Source organism: Talpa europaea, assembly GCF_964194135.1.
Source record: "Talpa europaea genome assembly, chromosome: 7".
Lineage (NCBI taxonomy): Eukaryota > Metazoa > Chordata > Mammalia > Eulipotyphla > Talpidae > Talpa > Talpa europaea.
This window is the reverse complement of record NC_140074.1, coordinates 33,433,335-33,457,932: the sequence shown is the minus strand read 5'-3', so window position 1 is coordinate 33,457,932 and position 24,598 is coordinate 33,433,335. Positions and strand designations below refer to the sequence as shown.

Genomic DNA, 24,598 nt, shown 5'->3' with positions numbered 1-24,598 from the left:
GACTCAGGACCGCAGGGATCCATCATCAATCCTAATGGTGGGAGGGCAGAAAAGCCTGATACTTTACTTACCCTACAGAAGAGAATAGTCACATGAAAAAGGAATCTTAATTTTCATAGCTATGTGCGTAATTTCCAAATCCCCTAAGAATGTCAAGAAGGCCAGTAGTGCTACAATACTACAGCAGGAGATAAAAGATAAAAAGCATAAAATGAAACCAGCTTGTATACTATTTTAAGGTAATTATTAGAAAGCAGTCACTAATTCAGAAGCCAGTGAGACATCAGGGCTGCAGAACAGAATGTGGGGTGGAGTGAGCCCTGTGAAATACCAAAAACCCAGTAATATCCACAGTTCTGAAATTTAGTTTTATTTTAATATACTAAATATAGTGATAATATTTTTAGAAAGTATATACTATTAACATACAAATAAGGCATCATAGAAAGTTTTGTAATGAATGAAATGTTTTAATTCTCTTTTAAAGAAAACCTTGGTCCATTTGGAAAAGGTCAACATTGTATTTTTAAAAATCAAAAGAAAAGAAAAGGTACCCCCTTCCCCCCAACACACACACACACATACATAAGAACCACTCACTGGCATTTGTATTTTAAGTGCCTGGATTAAAATGTAGCTGTACAAGAATTTGCTTGATTTAGCACCAAGTAAGTATAAGTATATGCCTTTGTCAATACAGTGGGGTTTCTCTAGTTCTCACATTGTCCCACTCTGTCAGGTCTCAGCACAGAAGCATGCTACTTTGTTGTCCCACTAAAGAATCAAGGCATTTTAATTTTAAAATGGCTGCTCTAATTACACTCAGCAGCAAAGTTCCCTCTTAAAATAGAATGGCATCAAATGCTAGCAAGTGTCAACTTTTTGATTAGGAATAAAAAAACTCCTTCAAAACAAACTCAATCTGGTCCTGTTTGACCTATCATGTTCTTTTAACTGCTACATCTTGTGAACACTGTTTAAATCAATGGCATCTTCCCCAGGCACTTCTATTTTTAATGACAAAGTATGCTTGCTTTGTAGTGCTATGGATTTTCTTTAATTCTTTTTTTTTTTCCTTACACTTCAATTTGTTACTCATCAAATTAGATCACACATCTTGGTCAGAAAGAACTGGCAAGTCAATTCTAAAGTACACATTTCTTAACCTGAGTAAACATGGCAAAATAATGAATTTTAAATAACATTTTCCATTGAAGATTCACTTTGGTGTTTTTGCAAGAATTTAAAATGACAGTTTCTAACATGTCACCCCTCAAGTTATAGAATACTTTCCTATATGCTAAATGATAAGTTGTTATAGCAAACTGAAAATTCTGAGTAAAAGTATGTTTAGTAACAAAATAAGTACAGGATATATGACTAGCTTATATGTTTCTTTATGTAAAGGCAGCAGTGAATTTGCATCTTGCAACATCTGTAGATCCAGTAGCCTCTTCTTTTTTGGAATTTTATAGACAGTATCTCACAAGATTATGTACCACAGTGCTAAAAATACCTTTATTGGCATCAGTCCATGTAAAAGCCTCTTATGTTACACTTTCCACAAATGGAACTTTTTTCTTTACTTTTCTAGAAAAGTAAGGAAGCCTATCAACCACTCTTCTTACTTAACAAAGTTAGAGTACTCCTAATTGCTCTTTTAATTATACTCCAAAAGACTTTTCAAAGTTTAGACATCTCTGACGTTTTTGAACTGTATACCCACAGAAGATAACTGTATATAAAACACACTAGACAGTTTTAAAAGATAAATCTCAGGATCTGAATCATTTGGCACATCCTTAATTTCCATAATAAAATCAGTTGAAATAAAACTAATATAATTTTCATAGAATTCATACATGTATGAGGAGCTTCTCATCTTAATAATTACATACACTTTTCTTCATGGAGTAACTGATGCTTTCTGGTTTATTTGTGGAACTTTCGTTTGTAGGAAAGCATATACATGAGGCCAGATCTTGTTGGTTTCTGTTCCGGAGAATGTTTCCAACACCCCTTTTTTCCTAAAGATGACAAAACAAACAACAAACACTGAGTCTTCCTAATGAGTTTTTTTCAGTCATTCTTAAAGGATGATAAATGTGGATTTAAGAATCTCAGTAGGGCCTCCCCTGGTGGCACAGCGGTGGAGCACTGCAAGGCTGCCCGCAGCCTCTGCAGCACCGGTTCGTTCCCGGGCCACCGACAAGGGTCCCACCAAAAAAAAAAAAAAAAGAATCTCAGTAGTTATAGGTCTATATGATGAAGAGAGAGCCACCTGACTGGGCACTGGAAAAACCAGAGTTCAGTTGCAGTGGGATCCTCTGGCTTACAGAAGTGGTCACTTAAAAAATAACACCTACCATTTATTGGACATGTATTCTGTTCTAAGTGTTTTACATATAATAGTTCATTGAATGATTTCCAAAGTTCAGATTTCCTTATTTTACTGATAAAACTGTATCAGAGATGTAAATGTGCCCAAATCACAAAGCTGGTAATAGGTTTCCAAACTTAGAGCCTGCCAGACACTAGAACACAACATTGGCTTTGTCAGCTTACCCACTTGCAAAACAGCTTTCTAATACTTGATTATACTTCCTTCTTTTTGCCTAGATTTATTTTTCCCTAGGCTATCCTGAATTTCAGAGGTAAGGGGAATAAAAAGGGCTGTCTTTATTGTTCCCTATTATTTTTCTTCATTTCTGTCCCCAAGCAGATTTGTCTTGTCACCAAATCAGGAACCAAAGTCTATTTTCTTCAGTTTCTTAGGGGCAGTATGGTGAGGAGAATCAGAATGTCGGGGGTGCCTTTCAAAACACACATATTCCTTCCAGATAGTCTGGCATTCCTTTTGCTTATCATCCTCCAACCCACTCACTAATATTCCGGCTTAAGGCTACATGTGAGCAACTCAAGAACTCTTATTACCTTCTAAAAAGAATCCGTTGGCAGAGATTTCACTGGGGACAACAGCCCTCCTTTTTTCCACACCTCATAAATTTGCCACAGTTTAACTTTAATTCCCACTGAGTTCATGCTAAATACAGTATCCTTTAGATGTTAGAAGCCCCCTTCCTTCTAAATATACAGGCATCTCAAAGCTTTCAAGAGAACAAGCTTGTTGTGTAAGCCTCTTGCAGAACCACTTTAAAATGAAGCCAGTGTCACAAGTGGGTTAATTACAGAGGCACCTATTCAATCCTATAGCTATACCTTGGATGAACATTGTCACTTTAAATTATATGTAATGGAATTAATTTCAATTATTGGTCCTCTTAAGGGCATCATGTTGTTTGTAAATACAATTATTCTTTCAGTGTCCCAAAAGTGAGAAGAATTTCTAAAACAACTGTGAGTATTTTTTATTTTTTTTAAAGATTTATTTATTTATGCATACAAAAGCTGGAGTACAGGCCAGAGGTGGGGGGCAGGGGGCGGTGAGAGAATTCACCAGAGACAGAGTGGGGAACAGAACAGGCAGATTGACTGAAGTACACTGCTGAGGGGAGCAGTGGGCGAGACAGGAGAGGTCTTCTGTGCCATGTGGGTTGCTCCCTGGTGGGCTGGGAATAGAACTCGTGCTACTGGGGCTGCAGATTGCTTCATAGTGCGGTGTTTAACCCCTTGCGCCACCAGGGAAGCCCAACTGTGAGTATTTTAAAATAATATTGCCTACCCTAAGATGGTTGTTGCAAATACTACTCTGTAGCCTTCTCCAACTTCCCACATTTTATAAAACTATTCCCCACAGCCACTGTATTTCCACTGCATTTGATTAGCTCTGTTAATAGCCTTACAATGTTATCACCCAGGCAACAATGCATTATTCCTTCAGGTTACTCTTGAACAAATAACAAACTCCTTCTGGGAAACACTGTCTTCCCCAAATGCAATACAAAAGATTCAAGTGGAATTGTCCCCACTTCCCATGAATGGACATGATCGGAGCTTTTCAGTGCCAAATCCAAAACACTTGCCAGGTTAAATGAACTGATAAGAATATTGAGTGGTTCACATAAGGACAGCCCATCTGACATTGAAGCCAACACAGGAAAGTGCAGGTGAGAGTGAACCCAGGCCTGATGACACCATATGAACAATTGGATCTAATCGCCTACTTTTGCACCTTTACATGATCAATAAATTTCCCTTTTACTTAAACTAGTATGTACTAGGTTCCTGACTGATAGACACACATATCACATTGTAGGATAAATATTGTTTACCTAGCTCTCTGCCTTACCCCTATATAGAAAGTGAGTTTCTTGGGGCCCTGGCAAGGACTGCGTCTATTTTTTTTTAAGATTTTATTTATTTTTTGTGTAGAAGAACTGGGGTGCAGGCCAGCGGTGCGGGGGGTGACAGGATTTACCAGAGACAGAGTGGGAAGCAGAACAGGCAGATCTCCTGAAACACACTGCTGAGGGGAGCAGCAGGGCGAGACAGGAAAGGTCTGCTGTGCCATGTGGTTTGCTACCCGTCCAGGGATGGAACTCAGGCTGTCATGGGCCTTTGCAGTAATAGCACTGAGACTTAACCCATAGGCCAGCAGGGAGCCCTGGACTGGGTTGGCTGGACCAAGAGCCTGGCACAGTGTCAACAAGAGTAAATAATATAATAGCTAACAATGGATGATTTAATAGTGCCAGGACTATTTTAAGTCTTTACATGAACTCTCTCCCTTAATTCCCTTAACACCTCTAACAATAAAAATCATTGTTCTGATTTTACAAATGAAGAATAGGTGGCACAAAGGTTAAATACCTTGCTTGGGGCTTCACAGCTGATAATCTGCAGAGCCTGGCTCATACAAATCAAAATTACAGTAACACCTACTGTAGAAAGTAAATAGCCAATTCCCTTGTAATTTCACCCTCCAGAAATAACTATTAAAACAGTTTGAAGACTACTGCTTCAGATCTTGCTTCATATTTACCCTAGTGCCAGAGTAACAACAATAGTAGCTAATAATTACACTGTGTTTACTATGTGTCAGACACTATTCTAAGAATCACACATATTAATTTATCTTTCAATCCTTTATTCTCACCCCCATTTTACAGAGGGGAAAACAGAAGTTAAGCAAGAAGTTAGCACTGTATTAATAAATGGTGAGTTAGGATTTAAATTTAGTCTTGCTCCAGAGTCTGCTCTAACCACAACATGGTATGATCTTGACATTAAATCATTATTCAGTACATGAATAAATAAAAGGAAAGGGGATATAATCAATTCCCTGCAGGAGAGGGAAAGGCTGACTAAGGAAATGGAATTCTTTGCCTGAATCAAATACTAGTTCAGTATAGGTTTTATATTTGTTGTAGAGTATGAATTCCCTGAAAAGCAGAGAATATTACATTGGAATATAAGTTTTTAAAGATGTAATTATTTTATAAATAATTTTTCATATAAATACTATTTTTATAATTAATAATATTAAGACTAATTGCCATTGGAGAGTCTTCTGTGTCATTGTGTCCTTTATTATCATAGGTAGTAGGCATTATTAGGTTTGCCTACCACACATTACTCCAGCCCTCCCTCTAACCAGTCACTAGAGTTTGAATGAAATTGATCCACTCCCAAGCTCCAGGTATAGACCAATGCATGTAACCCCTCCCATTCCAGTGACTGGTTCAGGAATGGGCTAAAAAAAGTCATTCCCTCGTCATAGTAACTGTTCAAATTGGCTCAATTTGTGTGGTGTTCAGGGTATTTGTCCACTAGGAGAAGGTGATCTCTTAGCCCTGCATGAAAGAGTATGCCCAGACTGTTCCCAACAAGTGTCTGCAACTAAATAGGAAGACTGAGGAGAAAGCCAATACACAAAGTAAGGCAAAGCTGAAATGGCAAAACTCTGATCAGACCATGGGGTAACAGAGCCCAACCCACCTTCTGAACTTCTGTAATACAAACTAATAAATTTCCTTCATTATTTAAACCAAATTGAATTGGATCTTCTGGCATTTTAGCATTTTGGTTTTGCACAGACAAGCAAAACCTGAACTAGTGCTTCCCCTGGTAACAGAAGTTTCTAAAAAGCGACAAACTTACTGGTAGTATTCCAGGACCGGCTTTGTTTCGGCTTCATAGGTCTTCAGTCTCTTGTTAACTGTCTCTGGTCTGTCATCCTCACGTTGAATGAGAGGTTCTCCAGTCAAGTCATCAATGCCCTAAACAGAAGTTAGTGGAGGCTAGAATCAATTTATTTCTAAGTACTTCTGAAGGAATAACAAACCTCCATTGCTCCTGGGAATACCCTTACTACCAAGCTCAGTGGACTTCATCAAGTAGCCTGGGAATATGCCCTCAAGAGTTTTGGTCAGGCATAGGATTTCCACAGTAAAAAAAATGTGTATGAAGGCAAGAACACTAGGGACAGTCTGCTCTTTAGAAGGCCATGTCATTCCACAACAACTACTCACCAGAGTTTTGGGAGGGTTGAATTCCATGTTGTAGACTCGCCCACTGGCTGGATGAATCCAACGAGCAGTGAGACGCTGCTTAATGACCTCAAAGGGCACATTCAAATTAATCACTGTGTCTATCTTATAAGTTTTGTCCAGGACTTCTGCCTGTGGAAGTGTCCTTGGAAAACCTTTACAAATTAAAAAAGAAAGAAGGGGAGAGAGGGGAAATAATTAACATTGCACTACCGGAACAAAAGAAATAATACTAAGTAGCTGATCACAACTATAGGGTAACTTTGAGAATTGGTTTAATGTGTAAACCTGACTGGGCCAATGTTGCCCAGGTATTTAGTCAAAGGTTATTTTGGGTGGGTCTTTGAGGGTGTTTTTAGAAAAGATTAACACCAAGTAGACTGTTCTCCCTAGAGTGGGGAAAACAGGCTTTATGCGAACCACTGAAGCTCTGAATAGAACAAAGCTGAGCTTCTCTTGAATAAGGAGAACAACTCTATCTGGACTGCCAGGGAGCTGCAACATCAGCTTTTCCTTCAGTCAGACTCATATTGAAACTAGCTCATCCTGGGTCTGAAGCCTATTGGTCCTTAGCCTCCCATCTTGCTGACTCTCCATGCAAATCTTGGCATTTGTAAGCCTCCATAATCACCTGAGCCAATGCCTAACAATAAGCAACTCTCTTGAGAAGCTAAAGATCAACTTAGATCTTTAGCTAAAGATTGTGCCACATCTCTGGCTGGGGGAAGGTTACAGCCTACTATAACTCACTTTCTAGTCTTCTTCCTTTCCTGATGACCCTCTAATGAAGTGTTTTCAAAGGAGGGGGAGAAGAACAAAGTCATCTGAAGGGAGCTTAAAATTAATGCAGTGTGCAAGTCTCTTCCATTCAAATAAAGAACCAGCTCAAGAGAAGACTACTAACCCAACTTGTCAAGGTGGTTAGCTGAACAACTCAGGCTCCCTGTCCAACATCCATGGTGTCTGTCTGTAAACCATGAAATGCTCATTCTCCTACCTGCACTTTAGCATGCTTACAACATTCACTTACCATCCAATAGCCAGCTATGTTGGGTGAGATTTTTCAGCTCATGAAGAGCCAGCCGAGTCATGACATCATCTGGGATGAGCTTCCCTTGGTCAATGAAAGTCTTGGCCAGCACACCAATTTCTACAGCAGAGGAGGGAATCTGTAAGTGCATTTTATCCCATTCCAGGTCTTAGGAACTGGATGCCTAAAAAAGGATCTCTGGATAGCACATTCAAATAAAAATATGCATCATCAACTTTTATGATAAAAACAGATGTTATACCATAAAATAATTTATTCAACAAAAAAATGGGGATAATCTCAATGTCTATTTCTAATTCTCCATTATGTGGAAATATGTAAATGTAAACATAAATGTACGTGGAGAAAAATGGAAAGCTACAGACACGTGTTAACAGTAACCATCTTAGTGTGACAGAAATTATGAATTTTTAATTTTATTTTTGCATATCAGAAGTTGAAAGTTCAGAAATGATCCCCCATATTTACAGTCAATTCACTTTTGACAAGCACGCCAAAACAATCCAATAGGAGAAAGATTAATTCAACAAATGGTGCTGAGACAACTGAATATTCAGATATAAAAAAAAATGTTGGACCTCTACCTAACATCATCAACCTATCATCAACCTAAAAGTAAGAGCTAAACTACAAAACCCTTAAAAGAAAATGGGTGTAAATCCTCAAACCTTTGCTTAAGGTAATGGTTTCTTAGATATGAACCAAAAAGCATGAGCAACAAAGAAAAAAATAAATTGGACTTCATTAAAATTAAAAGCCATCACAAAAGTGAACAGATAATCCACTGAATGAATGGGAGGAAATTTTTAAGCCATATATCTGAAAAGGAACTTGTATATAGACTGTCTAAAGAATTCTTTCAATTCAACAACAAAAAGACAATCCATTTTTTAAAATGGGCAAAGCATCTGAATACAAAATAAAAACTACAACTGGAAACCACAATGAGATACCACTTCATATTCACTAGGGTGACTATAAAACCAGTGTTGGCAAGAATACTGAGAAATTGAAAGCCTCATGTATTGCTAATGGGATTATAAATAGAGTAGTCAACTTGGAAAACAGTATGGGAATTTTCCAGGTTAAACAGTTATCATGTGATTGAACACTTCCAATCCTAATATAAAACCAAAAGAAATAAAAGCACAGTCTACATGAAACCTTTATGTGAATATTCACAGCAACATTATTCACAGTAACCAAAAACTGGGAACACAAATGTCCATTGAGTGATGAATAAATAAATTAAATGTGGCATATTCATACAAAATTTATTACTCAGCCATAAAAAGAAACATACTATTGCATTTTAGAAAGTGAATTTGAAAAAATTATACCAAGTAAAATAAGCCAGACACAAAAGACCGTATATTGTCTCATTCCATTTATATGAAATGTCCAGAACAGGAAAAGCTATAGAGTGAAAATGAAGATTAGTGGTTACCTAGGCTGGGAGTGTTGGATGAAAATGGAAAGTGATTGACAAAAGGAATACAACTTCTTTTTAAAGAAATAAAATATACTAAAATTGATTGTAACGATGGTTGTACAATTCTATTATACTAAAAAACACTGAATCATAAACTTAAGAGGGTTAATTTTATGGTATATGAAATATATCTCAATGAACATTTTTTAAAAATGCCAAGTAAAGCAAAAGAAAAAAAACTCATAATTACATCACTACTCAGGCAATTACTGTTTAAACTTATAATATAAAACATCTTGATTTTTAATATATGAATGCAGTTACATGCATAGTTAATAATCTTTTTCTTTTATCACTATCAACTTTCTATATCAATAAATATTAATCCACAATACTTATTAAAATCTGAGGCCTGCAATGCTTCTATTGAAGCATCATCAAAGTCTAAGCAGTTTGTTTTGTACATTTCATATTTTTTACCCTCTCCCCAAATTATATGCAGACTCTTGGCTATCACATTCTTTGCACATTTGGTAAATTTTCATTCCCTTGATTGCCAATACTTTAATATTTCATCTAAATAAACTCATAGGGCTTCCCTGGTGACGCAAGGGGTTAAGACGCAACCTATGAAGCTATCCGCGGCCACTGCAGCCAACCCACATGGCGCAGCAGACCTCTCCTAACTCGCCCACTGCTTCCCCTCCGCAGTGTATTTCAGTAGATCTGCCTATTCTGCTCCCCACTCTGTCTCTGGTGAATCCTCTCACCCCTGACACTTCTGGCCTGTACTCAGAAATAAATAAATAAATCTTAAATAAATAAATCTTATCTGTACGCATAAATAAATCTTTTTAAAAATAAACTCATAAAAATACTTTTACCCATTTGATTCAAAAATTAAGCTATTGGGAGCTTCCAAACCTATAAAGCTTATTTTTCTAAAGTTACAAATGAATAAAAATAGGAAACGAAGGTTAGAAGAAAATAGGAAAACTTAAAACCAGCTTTTAACTTTAAGGATACTAGTCAGAAATTCCAAAACGTGAAGCTATTAATCAGAGATAACTGTATTAAACAGCCATTTTTCAGTCTATACCTCCTTTTAAGTCGGTCATTCTTTTTTTTTTTCATGTTTATTTTTTTATTTTTTTTTAAATAATAAATTTTATTTTTATATTCCCCCATACAATTGCAAACGCCCCATTCTGACCCCAATCCTTCCCCTCCCACCCCCCACCCCCCAAAAAGTGTCTCTGGTTCATAGTTTTCTGTTGATTTTGATTTTCACTTTCTTATATTCATTTTCCTGGTCCCTTATTTAAGTTCTCTAGATTCCTGCTATGAGTGAGACCATCCGGTATTTTTCTTTTTCTTTTTGGCTTATTTCGCTGAGCATGATCCCTTCCAGCGCCATCCATGTTGCTGCACATTGCATGTGTTTATCTTTTTTGAATGCTGAGTAATATTCCATGGTATATATGTACCACATCTTCTTGATCCAGTCATCTATTTTTGGGCATTTGGGTTGTTTCCAAAGCTTAGCTATTGTAAACAGTGCTGCTATAAACATAGGGGTGCAGGTGCTCTTTGAAATTGATGTTTCTGTGTCCTTTGGGTAAATACCTAGGAGTGGAATTGCTGGATCATATGGAAGCTCTATGTTTAGTAGGTCCAGAAATCTCCACACAGCTCTCCATAGTGGTTGGACCAGTTTGCACTCCCACCAACAGTGCACAAGAGTTCCTTTTTCTCCACATCCTCGCCAACATTTGTTGTTGCTAGTTTTTTTAATATGTGCCATTCTCACTGGTGTGAGATGGTATCTCATGGTAGCTTTGATTTGCATTTCCCTGATTACCAGTGATGTTGAACATTTTTTCATATGTCTGTTGGCCATTTGCATTTCCTCTTCAGAGAAGTTTCTTTTTAGCTCTTCTGCCCATTTTTTGACTGGATTATTTTCTTTGTTGTTGCTGAGTCTCATCAGCTCTTTGCAGATTTTTGTGATCAATCCTTTATCATTAGTGTTGGGTGCAAAAATGTTCTCCCAGTTGGTGGGGTTTCTCTTTGTTTTTGTTATTGTCTCTTTTGCTGTGCAGAAGCTCTTTAATTTGATGTAGTCCCAGCTGTTTATCTTTGTCTTCACTATCACTGTTTTGGGTGATGTGTCTGTAAAGATGTCTTTGATGTGCAAATCCCGTAGTGTTTCGCCTATATTTCCTTCTATGTATTTTATGGTTTCAGGTCTTATGTCTAGTTCTTTAATCCATTTTGAGTTGATTTTTGTGTATGGTGTGAGGTAGTGGTCAAGCTTCATTCTTTTGCATGTAGCGACCCAGTTTTCCCAGCACCATTTATTGAACAAACTTTCTTTGCTCCAATGCATAGTCTTTGCTCCTTTGTCAAAGATTAGTTGACCATAAATCTGTGGGTATATTTCTGGATTTTCTATTCGATTCCATTGGTCTGTATGTCTGTTCTTGTTCCAATACCATGCAGTTTTGATGATTATGGCTTTGTAGTATAGTTCGAAGTCTGGGAGTGTGATGCCTCCATTTCCTTCTTTTTTTTTCAGGAGAGCTTTGGCTATTCGGGGTTTTTGGTGATTCCATATAAATTTCATCAATAATTGTTCTATTTCTTTGAAGAATGCCATTGAGATTTTGATTGGAATAGCATTGAATCTGTATATTGCTTTTGGTAGGATGGCCATTTTAATAATGTTTATTCTTCCAATCCATGAGCAGGGGATGTCTTTCCATTTCTTTGTGTCTTCTTCTATTTCTTTTAACAGTGTTTTATAGTTTTCTTTGTATAGGTCCTTTACCTCTTTTGTTAGATTTATTCCCAAATATTTGATTTTTTTTGTTTCGATAATAAAAGGGATGGTTTTTTTGATTTCTTCTTCTTCAGATTTATTGTTTGTGTATAGGAAGGCTACTGACTTTTGCGTGTTGATTTTGTATCCTGCCACTTTACTGAATTGATTGATGAGTTGAATTAGTTTTTCTGTGGAGATTTTGGGGTTCTCTATGTATATTATCATATCATCTGCAAATAGTGATAGTTTGACTTCTTCTTTTCCTATTTGGATTCCTTGGATGTCTTTCTCTTGTCTTATTGCTCTGGCTAGGACTTCCAGTATTATATTGAAAAGCAGTGGTGAGAGTGGACATCCTTGTCTTGTTCCAGATCTTAATGGAATTGCTTTCAGCTTTTCACCATTGAGAATGATACTGGCTGCTGGCTTGTCATAGATGGCCTTTATGATGTTGAGGTATGTTCCTTGTATCCCAAGAATTTCAAGGGCTTTTATCATGAATGGGTGTTGCACTTTGTCGAAAGCTTTCTCAGCATCTATTGATATTATCATATGGTTTTTATATTTCTTTTTGTTGATGTGTTGGATAACGTTGATTGATTTTCGGATGTTAAACCATCCTTGTGTCCCTGGAATGAATCCTGCTTGGTCGTGGTGAATTATCTTATGGATACATTGTTGGATTCTGATAGCTAAAATTTTATTGAGGATTTTTGCATCAGTGTTCATTAGGGAGACTGGCCTATAGTTTTCCTTTTTTGTGTTGTCCTTATTCGGTTTTGGTATTAGTGTAATATTGGCTTCATAGAACGTGTTTGGTATTGTCCCTTCCTTCTCAATTTTTTGGAAGAGTTTGTGAAGGATAGGCACTAATTCGTCTCTGAATGTTTGGTAGAATTCATTTGTAAATCCATCAGGTCCTGGGCTTTTGTTTTTGGGGAGGTTTTTGATTACCATTTCAATTTCGCTGCTTGTAATTGGTCTGTTTAGGTGTTCTATTTCTTCTTTATCTAGCTTTGGGTGATTGTAGAGTTGCAGGAATTTGTCCATCTCCTCTAGATTGTTGAACTTGTTTCCATATAACTGTTCATAGTAGTTACTGATTATTCTTTTGATTTCTGCTGTGTCCGTTGTGATTTCTCCTCTTTCATTTATGATCCTGTGTATTTGTGCTTTCTCCCTTTTTTCCTTTGTGAGCCTGGCTAGGGGTTTGTCTATTTTATTTATTTTTTCAAAGAACCAGCTCTTGGTTTCATTGATCTTTTGGATTGTTTTTTTAGTTTCAATTTCATTTATTTCTGCTTTGGTTTTTATTATTTCTTTTCTTCTACTGGTTTTGGGGTTTTTTTGTTGTTCTTTTTCTAGATCTTTGAGCTTCGAGATTAGGTTGTTTCTTTGAGTTCTTTCTTGTTTTTTGATGTGAGCTTCTATTGCTATATATTTTCCGCTTATTACTTCTTTTGCTGCATCCCATACATTTAGGATATTGGTGTCCTCCTTGTCATTCAATTCAAAGAATTTTTTAATTTCTTCTTTGATCTCCTCGTTAGTCCAGTGGTCTTCCAGTAGTGTGGCTTTTAATCTCCATGAGGTAGGATAGTTCCTTGCCTTCTTTTTATGATTTATTTCTAGTTTGATGCCTTCGTGGTCAGAAAAGATGGTTGGTATGATTTCAATCTTGGTGTATCTGTTGATGTTTGTCTTGTGCCCCAGTATGTGATCGATCCTGGAGAATGATCCGTGTGCGCTTGAGAAAAATGTGTACTCCGTTTTTTTTGGGTTTAGTGTTCTATAGATGTCTGTTAAGCCCAAATGCTCTAGGTCCTTATTTAGAGCTTTAGTTTCTTTACTTATTTTTTGTCTTGTTGATCTATCCATTGTTGATAGTGGTGTGTTGAAGTCTCCCACTACGTATGTGTTTTCTCTGATGTCTGTTTTCAGAGAGGACAACAGTTGTCTGATATATTTTGGTGCTCTTTCGTTTGGTGAGTATATGTTAATGAGTGTTATTTCTTCTTGAAGTATTGTCCCCTTAATCATAATGTAGTGACCATTGGGGTCTCTTTTTATTTTTTTGAGTTTGAAGTCTGTTTTATCTGATATAAGTATAGCTGTTCCTGCTTTCTTTTTTGGCCCATTTGCTTGTAGGATTGTTTTCCATCCTTTGACTTTGAGCCTATTTTTATCTTTTGTAGCTAAATGTGTTTCCTGGAGACAGCAAAAGGTTGGGTTTTGTTTCTTAATCCAGGCTGCAACTCTGTGTCTTTTTATTGAAGAGTTTAGTCCATTTACATTTAGAGTTAATATTGATATGTTAGCATCTGTATTTGCCATTATGTTTGTCTTTCCTTTGATTTTATTTATTTATTCTTTTAATAACTTTTTTTTTTTTTTTTTTTTTTTTTTGGTCTTCTTTCGTTGTTATTCGTCCCTCTGAGGTTCTGGCTTTAGCATTCCTTGTAGTATTTTTTGGAGTGGGGGTTTAGTCGTAATGAAATTCCGGAGTTTCTCTTTGTCTGGGAAGGTCCATATTCTTTCTTCATGGAGGAAAGAGAGCTTTGCGGGATAGAGTATTCTTGGTTGGCATCTGTTTTCTTGGAGTCTGTTGACTATGTCCCTCCACTCTCTCCTTGCCCCTAGTGTTTCTTCGGAGAAGTCTGATGTCAGCCTGATTAGTTTTCCTTTGAATGTTATCTGTTTCTTCCCTCTTGTCAGCTTCATTATTTTTTCCTTGTCCTGGATTCTTGGGAGCTTTACTATTATGTGTCTTGCTGTGTTTTTCCTTTCGTCGTGGAAGTTTGGTGTTCTTCTTGCTTCTTGTATATCAATTTTCAGCTCCTTCTTCTCTGTTCCTACATCTCTCTCCTCTCCTTCTGGAATTCCTATAACTCTTATATTTCCTTTCCTCATGGAGTCAGATAGTTCCCGAAGTCTTTCTTCATTCTTTTTCCTTCGTACTTCTCTTTCCTTTTCTGTTTTGGTTCTTTTTATTTCTGTGTCTTCAAGATTACTTATTCGTTCTTCCATTTCATCTATTCTGCTTTCATTGCTTTTCCCAGAGTTCTTTAGTTCCTCCATTAATTCTTTGATCTCCTGCATTTCTTTTACTTCCTTCTTTAGGGACTCAATTTCCTTCTTCTGATCTATCACTTTTTTAATCATGGCAATTTTAAATTCTCTTTCTGGAAGGCTCAGAAGTTCTTCCAAGTTGCTGTCGTTGCAATCTGGGGAGTGGTTTTCTTTTTGTGGTGTGCTTCTTTCCTGAGGAGTTGTTAGGTTGTGTGTGGTTCTTCTACTCCCTACTGTCTGTTTTCTTTTTTTTTTTTTTTTAAATAGAGGCATGTTTTTTTTATTTATTTGTTTGTTTGTTTGTTTTGTTTATACATGCACTGGGTACAGTCAGAAGCACGGGAGGGTGAGAGAATTCACCAGAGCCAGAGTGGGGAGCAGAGCAGGCAGAAGGACCAAAGTACACTGCTGAGGGGAGCAGCGGGCGGCAGGAGAGGTCTGCGCGCCATGTGGGACCCTCCTCCGGTGGGCGGGGAGCAGCCGGGGATGGAACTGGCGCCGCAGAGGCCGCAGGCAGCTTCGCAACCCAGCGCTCAACCGCTGCGCCACCGGGGAGGCCCCCTACTGTCTGTTTTCTAATTTGTCGTATGCGTTGGGACACTGTGTTGCTCGGACTGACTGGCATCTTGGGTGAACTTCTCCGCTCCCCTCTGGCTCTTCCAGGAGCCATCTCTGTCTTCTGGGGGAGCTTTCTGCTGGTTTTAGGCAGGTTTTACTGAAGAAATGTCCCTGTTCTAAAATGGCGAAGCGGGATGCAGTCCCTGCGCCTCCGGTTTCAGGCACACTCTTCTGCGCACCCGGTCTGCCCCGGACGTGGGTGCCTGCTCCCTCTGTGGGCTCAGACTGCTGGTCGGAAGGGGCCTGGCGTGGGCTAACTTCCCGGCTGGCCACTGGGTCCTCCAGAAGCCTTCTGCCCTTTTCAAGCAGTCTTAAGAAATTTCCTGTTCTATGGGGTGTTAGTGACTTTTTTTTCCTGGTCGCTAGGTGGCGCCAGAGATCTCTCCTATTGTCCTTGGGGGGCTGTTTTTCGCCTCCCCCCACCCCGTGGGACAGGGAACAGAGCGGGAATGGTAGGGTACACCTCAACAGCTCTGGGGTGCTGTGTCTGCCTTGTGCCCCACCGTCGTGGAGAACCCACGCCCCGAATTTTCGTGCCCCTGGTCTCAGTTCAAAGCCCTCAGTTCCAGGACGCGGGCTGTAGCCCAGTTCAGTGGCGCGGGAATGGCGCCTTTTGCACCGCTACCGTGCCTGGGCGCCTGGTTCCTGCTTACTCAGGGAGGGACCTTCACCTCAGTGAGGACCTCCGCGCTTCTCCCCGCAAGCCTAGGTCGCAGGCGCGGGGACCTGGGCAGCCGCGATCCCGGTCTGCACTTGCTTTTCAAGCGCGCCACTTTTCCGCGCCATCTTACCAGCAGCCCAGGCTGTGTGCGCGTCTCCCGGGGTCTTTGTTCTTCTCTAATGGCGCCCGGAGCCGTTCGCTCACCGCCGCGGCGAATCCTGCAGGGTTCGCCTCAGCTCCCGTTCACAGGGTGTGGTGGCTGCAATAGTTCCTTTCCACTCACAGTCCCGCTTGCTGCGTCGTTTGTTCTTGTTGGCCGTTTTGGTTTGTTGTTTCCCTCCTCTCTGCCGGTCGGAGAGTGCCGCCTCTGTGGGCGGGGGAGGGGAGCAGGGTTCTGCGCTTCCCTCCCTTCTGGTCCTCTTTTATGGCCACTTTCTTCTTCGGGTAGTTTGCTGGAGTCACCCGTTTATCTTCCGTGTCCCAGTTCTCACTGGGACCTGCCGCTTTTCCTCCCTATTAACTTTTTTTAATGAGTGATCTTACTCCCAGCGTCTCCTCGCCGCCATGTTGCTCCGCCCCCCAGTCTGGTCATTCTTACAACATTACTGATGATAGCATTTTATTTTTCAAATAACTATACTATTCAATAAGCTATGAATGTCGTGACTTTTTTTTTTTTTTTTGCATAAAAGAACTGGGTGTAGGCCAGAGGTGCAGGGGGTGAGAAAATTCACTGGAGACAGTGGGGAGAACAGGCAGATTTACTGAAATACACTGCTAAAGGGAGCAGTGGGGAGACAGGAGAGGTTTGTTGCGTCATATGTGGATTAGCTTCCTGGCTGTGGATCAAACTCAGGCTGCAGTGGTAATAGCACTGATACTTAGCCCCTAAGCCACCAGAAAGACCCCTGAATGATGTAACTTATATCAAATATAAAATGGAGTCACCAATGTCAAAGCACAAACCCACCTTGGGGATGTAAATTAGACAGCACCCTAACGGATTTATGAACACAATGATGAGGGCAGCACCCCAGAGGAATGCCCTAAGTGGACTTCTGAGAACCTTATTTGAACATCCAGACACAATTGACCCTGGGTAGATTCTAAAATAAAGTACAAAAATGGCAACTGAGACATGAAGCAGAGCACACACTTTTCTCTAGACAAACTCATTTGTTGAGATGCTGCCACTCAATCCAGGCACTGGCTGCTCCTCTTACTGCTGGACACAGTCCACAAAGCTTGAACATAGTAAGCTACCACAGAGCGCGCACCTGAACATTAGAGGTTTGAGCCAAAAACACCTCTGCCTGGACCAGACCAGCACCTTTGTCTGCGTGGACTTTGGTTCCTTAACAACTGACTGTGTTCCAGAATGTTTGACTTAGAAATGCATTAAGATCGTTATTTAGGGCCTCCCCGGTGGCGCAGTGGTTGAGCGCTGGGTTGCGAAGCTGCCCACGGCCTCTGCGGCACCTGTTCAATCCCCAGCTGCTCCCCGGCCACCGGAGGAGGGTCCCACATGGCTTGCAGACCTCTCCTGCTGCCCACTGCTCCCCTCAGCAGTGTACTTCGGTCCTTCTGCCTGCTCTGCTCCCTGCTCTGGCTCTGGTGAATTCTCTCACCCTCCCGTGCTTCTGACTGTACCCAGTGCATGTATAAACAAAAAACAAACAAACAAAACAAATAAATAAATAAAATAAAATTTAAAAAAACATGCCTCTATAAAAAAAGATCGTTATTTACTAATAGATTGCTTGCCATGTGGATCTGTGTACTCCCAGTTCACTAGTTCTGATAATCAAGTTAGCTAGTTTTTACTTGAAACAAGATTATCATCAACCATTTGTTTAAACTGACACTGTGAACAAACACACTCGTGTGTATATAGAATATCAGCACACAATTTACCCAAACCAGTCACCTCCTAACAAGCGAAAACAACTTGTTGGAGCAGCTATGAAGTACAAAAAGGGGTCTGACCAACCTATAAAAAATAGTTCTCTTGTGTATATGCTAAGAGAAAGGGCTGCCGAGAGTTAACCTGGTTCCTGCCAACACTAGCATGTTATATAATAAACAACATAAAACATTACTTTTAAAACATGTTGAAACAAAACAAAACTAGGAGAAAGACAGGGAGTGAGTTAAATGATAGCTTTATACCTAATCAGGTAGTTTTTAAGAAAACCTTTCTCAAATAATAAAGACTTCAGTCAACACAGTGGTTATGTCTGGGGGGCAGGGAGGAGACGTGATTGGTAGGGAACATATAGGGGAGCCCCAAAGTACTGTTTTTTGGCCTAGTGATGGGTAAATGGGTGTTCATTTTATTCTTCTAACTATACATAGAAATTATAATACCTCCATGCATGGACTATTTCACAATAATTATATTGAAAATAAAAACCTCCCTCAACTATTAGTCTTTCCATCAACCACCGCCCAAACTCTCACCTCAGTGAAGCACCAAGAGAGTTCCTTCCCATTCCAGGTTTATACTAGTCAACTTCCCATTCACTCTGTTTCAAGATACTCTCAGGGTCACATGATGAAAGTTGTGTTAGACATACAGTCTTGGGAGCTGGCAAAACTTTGCAGAGAATCTACTGAGTTCACCCCCCAAATTTATAGATAACAAATGAGATTCAAAAGGGTTTGGGCCTCCCTGGTGGCGCAGGCGGCTGAGCACTGCACTGTGAAGCTGTCCGCAGCCTCTGCAGCACAGGTTCGATCCCAGCCGGCCGGCAAGAATCCCACGTGGCGAAACAGACCTCTGCTGTCTCGCCCACTGCTCCCCTCAGCAGTGTATTTCGTCAGTCTGCCTGTTCTGTTCCCCACTCTGTCTCCAGTGAATCCTCTCACCCTCACACACATCTGGCCTGTACCCCGGTTCTTGTATAAAAAATAAATAAATCTTTAAAAAAAAACAAAACCAGGGCCTCCCCGGTGGCGCAGCGGCTGAGCACTGGGTTGCGAAGCTGCCCACAGCCTCTGCAGTGCCAGTTCGAACCCCAGCTGCTCTCCAGCCACCAGAGGGTCCCACATGGCGCGCAGACCTCTCCTGCCGCCCGCTGCTCCCCTCAGCAGTGTACTTTGTCAGTCTGCCTACTCTGCTCCCTGCTCTGGCTCTGGTGAATTCTCTCACCCTCCCGTGCTTCTGACTGTACCCAGTGCTTGTATAAATAAATAAATAAATCTTTAAAAAAAAGGATTAGCCATCTAGTCCAGAGGTGCATCTTTGAGAAGCACTAAGCTACAGAGCAGTTTCTCAAATGTTGGGCAATCACATGGCAACCTTACAACATGTCATAGCTAAACAATCACTTGCTATATGTCTTACTTTAAAGTGATTCAGCTTTTTAAATGAATAAGCAATAATGATCATGAAATTAAAGGTTTGGTGTGCTGGTTGTATTTGAAATACACATTAAAAAAAAAACTGATAAGAAATTGTTTACCTAAAATTATCTTAGGAATCTCAATATAGGAAATACTGCATTATACAAAGAGTAATTGAACTGTCCTAGGAGTCCCTGTCTTTCACCCTGTCTTTTAGTTACTGCAGTTTATTATCGAGCAAGTTCTTTAACCACTCCTGAACTCAGATTCCTTATCCTTAAATAAGAGAGCTGGACTGATGTCTAAGGGTCACATTCAAGTTTCCTGACTCCAGAATGCAGTCGTCATCTGTGGACACTACTATCAACCAGTTGTGTCCAGTGTCCTTACCACATCTGCTGTGATGATTTTAAACTTTAGCTATAAAATATAGCAATGGATTATGTAACACAGCACCCTCACAAAATGATAGTTGGAAAGTAAGTTGGCACAATCCTTCTGTAGATGTATCACATTTACAGAAATCCCACACTAGGGATTTATTTGAGGGAATTAAGCAGATACTGCCAAATGTTCATGTACAAAGATAGTAATAAATTATAGCAAAGAATGATTAACAACATAAATATGCAATAATTAAAAATTGTGTAATCTTGATGAAATATGCTTAATGGTGCGTGAACATGCTCAACAATAAGTGAGAGAAAAGGTCTCTAAGCAAATTTAGAATATAACAATTTTGCAAATACATACAAATGCAACAGAGAAAAAAGAGAAGGGGGGGAAGCATACCAAAAAAAGCACCAAAAAGTTTGTTATAGTTGTCTCTGGGTGGTGGAATTACAGAGGATTTTCATTTTCTTTTCTATATTCTCAAGATAAATTTTTCTTCCTTTATACTTACTTTTGATATCAAAAGCACTAAGCAGTCTTTTAAAATAGAATACGACATCTTCCTTTTGGCTCTAATCCAGTGGGAAATATCCAATCCATTCACAAATATTTATGGAGAATATAGTGTTAGTACTAAAACACAGAACAGCTGTAATAACAATCTCATGACACCTCCCTAAATTCCATTTTCTATTTTTTGTTGTTGCTTTTAAAAAATTGCCTGCAGAGACCCAAGAATGAGCAGACTCCAAGCCAAACATCTTTCCCCATGATCCTCCCCGTGGAGCCTCCCTTTTCATGTGGAGTCAGAAAAAGGGTAGCAGATATGCCATGAGATGTTAAGGATAAACAATTGTTTTTTTGCTTTTAAAAAGTTTACTTAGGTGGCTTTAAATTTATTTTTAAAATGTTTCATGTTTTCACAAGTTAATATATCTACCCTCAAAATTATGCTTAACAGCTCAGTTGATTTTCAGGAACTAAAATTCCCATAGAAGTTACTCCTTTCACTATGGACAAGTTCACCCCAACTAATTACAGTACTAGAGACTTTTTATTGTTACCTAACTACTTCAGTATGTTGCATTCAGAATATTTAGCTAGCAAATGAAACAATTGAACCTTTTCAAGAAGTTTAATAAAGTACAAGTACTTTATGATTTTTTTTTTTTTTAAACACTAAGCTTGGTATTGCTTTATTTATTTATTTAATTTATACAAGCACCAGAGCGAGAGCGGGGAGCAGAGCAGGCAGGCAGAAGGACCGAAGAACACTGCTGAGGGGAGCAGCGGGCGGCAGGAGAGGTCTGCGCGCCATGTGGGACCCTCCTCTGGTGGCCGGGGAGCAGCCGGGGATCGAACCAGCACTGCAGAGGCTGCGGACAGCTTCGCAACCCAGCGCTCAACCGCTGCGCCACCGGGGAGGCCCACTTCATGATTTTTTTAAAGATAAATATTAGAAGAGAAAAATAAAAGTAACTTTCCAGATAAGATGCTGAATCAAAGAACTCCAAGAGACAAAGTCACTAGGGTGTTCCTTTTTTTTTTTAATGTCAGTATTTTGAAACAAACTAACAAGAAGCGCCCACTTAGACATATTCTACACTCCCATAAAGGGGACTGGTTAAATAAGTCATAGTGTAGATTCTGCAAATAGAGATCTAAAAAAACATTAAGAGAATGAACTGAGTTCCTTCGTTTTAGTGTGGAAAGATGTAAAGTGAAAACAGGTGTAAAGTGAAAACAAACTGGTGCAGAATACATATACTATGAATATACATTTCTAAAAGAAATAACAAAACACTGTTTTCCTCTGAAGAATGGGACTGAGATAAGAAATGAGAGAGGCCTTGACTTTTCATTGTATGTAATTTCGTCCTGCCTCTAATCCTGTTTTACCTTGTGCAAGTATTACTTTTATAGTTTAAAAAGCAACTTCAAAATGGGGTCTGCTTTGGTTAAAAAAAAAAAAAAATGAAAACAATCCTCACCCTGTTGACTTTAAAAAAAATCTTTCTTAAGATATAATTTATGTAACACAAAATTCACCACCGTAAAGGTAGTTTGTTGACTGGATTTTGTGCTGAGTATAAGAATTTATTTGGCATGAGAAACAAAACAGTCTTTCACATAGCCAAGCACAAGAATAGCTTTCATGTCTAAGAACCCTCTGGGGTATCAAAGATCTAAGCCAATTCTGTGAGTGCATACTGGACCTTCAGAGAATGGGGGAAAGGTCAAACCAGAAAATCCTGGAGTTTAACACCAAAAAAAATTAAAAACAAAAAACCCAGCAGGTCAAACACTAGATTTCCAGGTGAAAGGGCATGTGGTGAATAAACCACAGCTCCATGGACCCTGGGGACAAGTGAGTTCTTTTAATCTTTGAACTTCTAACATGCCCTGACTGCCTAGACCTTCCCTCATTAACTCGCCCCGAAGCTGCCCAAAGAAACCACAGGTTTCGGGGCGCAGTCGCTCAGCAGTCAGAGTCTGGGCGGCGGGAGAGAAATGCTGCGCCCACATCCCAGGACTCGCAGCCCTGTGACGCGCTTCCTCCTTTCTAGCCCCTTGAGACGCGAATCCCCACCTCGGCGTCAGCGCACAGCCGCCCCTCGGGTCCCAGTTCCCACCTGTGCCCCGAAGCATGTTGTCCCGGAGCATATCCCCGCTGGAGAGGTGCTTCAGCGCGAAGTGTTTGGTGATGCGCGATGACACGGTCCCCTTGCCCGAGCCCGGGGCCCCCATGATCACGGCGCGCAGTAGCCGTGCGGACGCCCCCATGGCTGCGGGAGGCGCACGAGCGGCGAGGACCGCGCGCCTTGGGCCTACCGGCGAGCTCGCCCCGCTCCGCAGCCCCGGCCCGCAGGCTGGCAGAGCTGGAGTGGGCGGTGGCCACAGCGCCGGGCGCTCCCGGAAGTGAGGCGACCGCCCCCGGGGTCGCCCCGCCCGCGCCGTAACGGGCTGCAACGCCCGCCCCGCGGCAGCCCGAGGCGCCCCCTACCCTGAGCCGGGCCGGGCGGTGTGGGCGCAAGTCCCTCCTCCTCCGCACGCTCCGCGCCCACCTGCTCTCCGCCGCCGCCTGGAGGACCCCCCCATCCTCCTCGGCTACCCCTACTTGCACCCCCTTCTACTCTCCCCCGGTCCACCCCCTTGCCCTGGCACTGCCCTGCCCTACCCTGGGGCAGCATCCTCTCTCTACCCCTAGCAGCCCCTTGGTTACCGGATGCGATGCCTCTCCCCTCCCACCCCCCAAAATCTCCCACCCCTCCCGCCAAACACACCTTCAAGGTACCCTTTGTCCATATCCAAATCCCGGCCAGACCAGTCGCGCCGCCCCCGCTGCGACTCCTGCACCCTCTCCTCCGCGTTGTCCCCCCTGGCGCCCTCCTCCCCGCCACCGGTGCGCCCCCTCTTGGCTCCCACGCGTCACCAAACCCTAACCTCGGGCCCACGCGCTTCCCATCCCCCCCCCCCCCCCGTTCCCCCTTTCGTCCCTTCCCCCTTCTCAGCGCCGAACCATCTCTTCTCCCCTGCCCTTGCTTTTTGGGCTAGTTTTTGTTGTACTTTTATCTGTGCAGAATCACGTTGAGTAATAATGAGCCCACAAGGCCTGCCATCTCATAGGAGAGGAAATTCAAATGAAATTGAATGAGGTACATCAAGTCACGCATTTACTGAGGGTGGCTCTCCTTCCAGGATCACACTTAAAGATTCAAAAGTACCTGTTACTTCTACCCAGCAGAGCCTAAAAGTGCTCGCAGCTCCTCAGTTTACATTATTTGCTTTGGAAATGCAGTGATTCCATTAACATTTATTCAGTGCCTACTATGTGCCAGGTACTGGTCTAAGGGGCTCCTGGGGAAGTTGTGAACAGGATAAATTTCTGCTTCTTGTAAAGTCTAGTGGTGTGTAGACATCATAACAAGAAAACAAAAGAGCGACAGCCAAAAAAAAAAAAAAAAAGCAAGATAATTTGAGATAATGCTACAAAATTAAATAGAATGTATGAAAGGGTGGATGTATGAAATGTATGAACGAAAGCTAAGGTAAGAGCGCTCAGTAAGGGTCTCCCTGGTGGCACAGGGGATAAAGGTAGCGCTAGCAAGCTATAGCCAGCCTCTGCGGCATGAGTTTGATCCAGGCCAGGGAGCTAACCCACATGGCAAGGCAGTTCTATCCTGGGACCCGCTGCTCCCTCAGCAGCATATTTCGGTAGATCCGCCTGTTCTGCTCCCCAGTCTGTCTCTCCCGCACTTCTGGCCTATACCCCAGTTCTTGTATACATAAATAAAAATAAATATTTAATTAAAAAATTAAAAAGAGTGCTTGGTAAAACTTGAAGAAATGGCATTTGCTCTGAATACCGAATGAGAACATGGAGGGAGACTTGACACAGGCAAGAGGAAGGTCCTAAAACAGAATGTTTCCAATCTTCTGGGAGGAGAAACACCAGCCAAACAGTTAAGTTTCTATTTCATCTGTGAAATGGGCATAGAAGAGAGAATGGATTTAAAGTACAAAACCATTTACAGAGTAAGTGTTCAACAAAGTTTTTTTTTTATTACTATCATTTCTTTGTACTAGAACACTAAGCTAAGGCAAAAAGAAGAATCTGGGAAAATAAACAACGCCATCCTACTTCACAGATTTCCAAAGGAGTCACTCAGAACTGCTTTTGATTTCAAAGACAAATTAATTCAGCGAGAGACAGTCAGGGAAAGCTTCACCCAGGTGAATCTGAGCTGGGTGCATT

At 40.9% G+C, this 24,598-nt stretch overlaps 1 protein-coding gene across 3 annotated transcripts; it reads right to left on the bottom strand.

Moving 5' to 3' along the window:
• Nucleotides 1-1,906: 1,906 nt before the first annotated feature.
• Nucleotides 1,907-22,626, bottom strand: AK3 (adenylate kinase 3; the record flags this gene model as incomplete). Of its 3 annotated transcripts, none has more annotated exons than XM_084237624.1 (5): nucleotides 1,907-2,027; nucleotides 6,061-6,179; nucleotides 6,432-6,604; nucleotides 7,480-7,599; nucleotides 22,476-22,626. In XM_084237624.1, the coding sequence occupies 5 exons, from the start codon at nucleotides 22,624-22,626 to the stop codon at nucleotides 1,907-1,909; spliced, it is 684 nt and encodes a 227-aa protein (XP_084093750.1). The 3 variants fall into 3 exon arrangements, with proteins under 3 accessions (XP_084093750.1, XP_084093751.1, XP_084093752.1); XM_084237625.1 differs by having other exon boundaries at nucleotides 6,435-6,604; XM_084237626.1 differs by lacking the exon at nucleotides 7,480-7,599.
• Nucleotides 22,627-24,598: the final 1,972 nt, after the last annotated feature.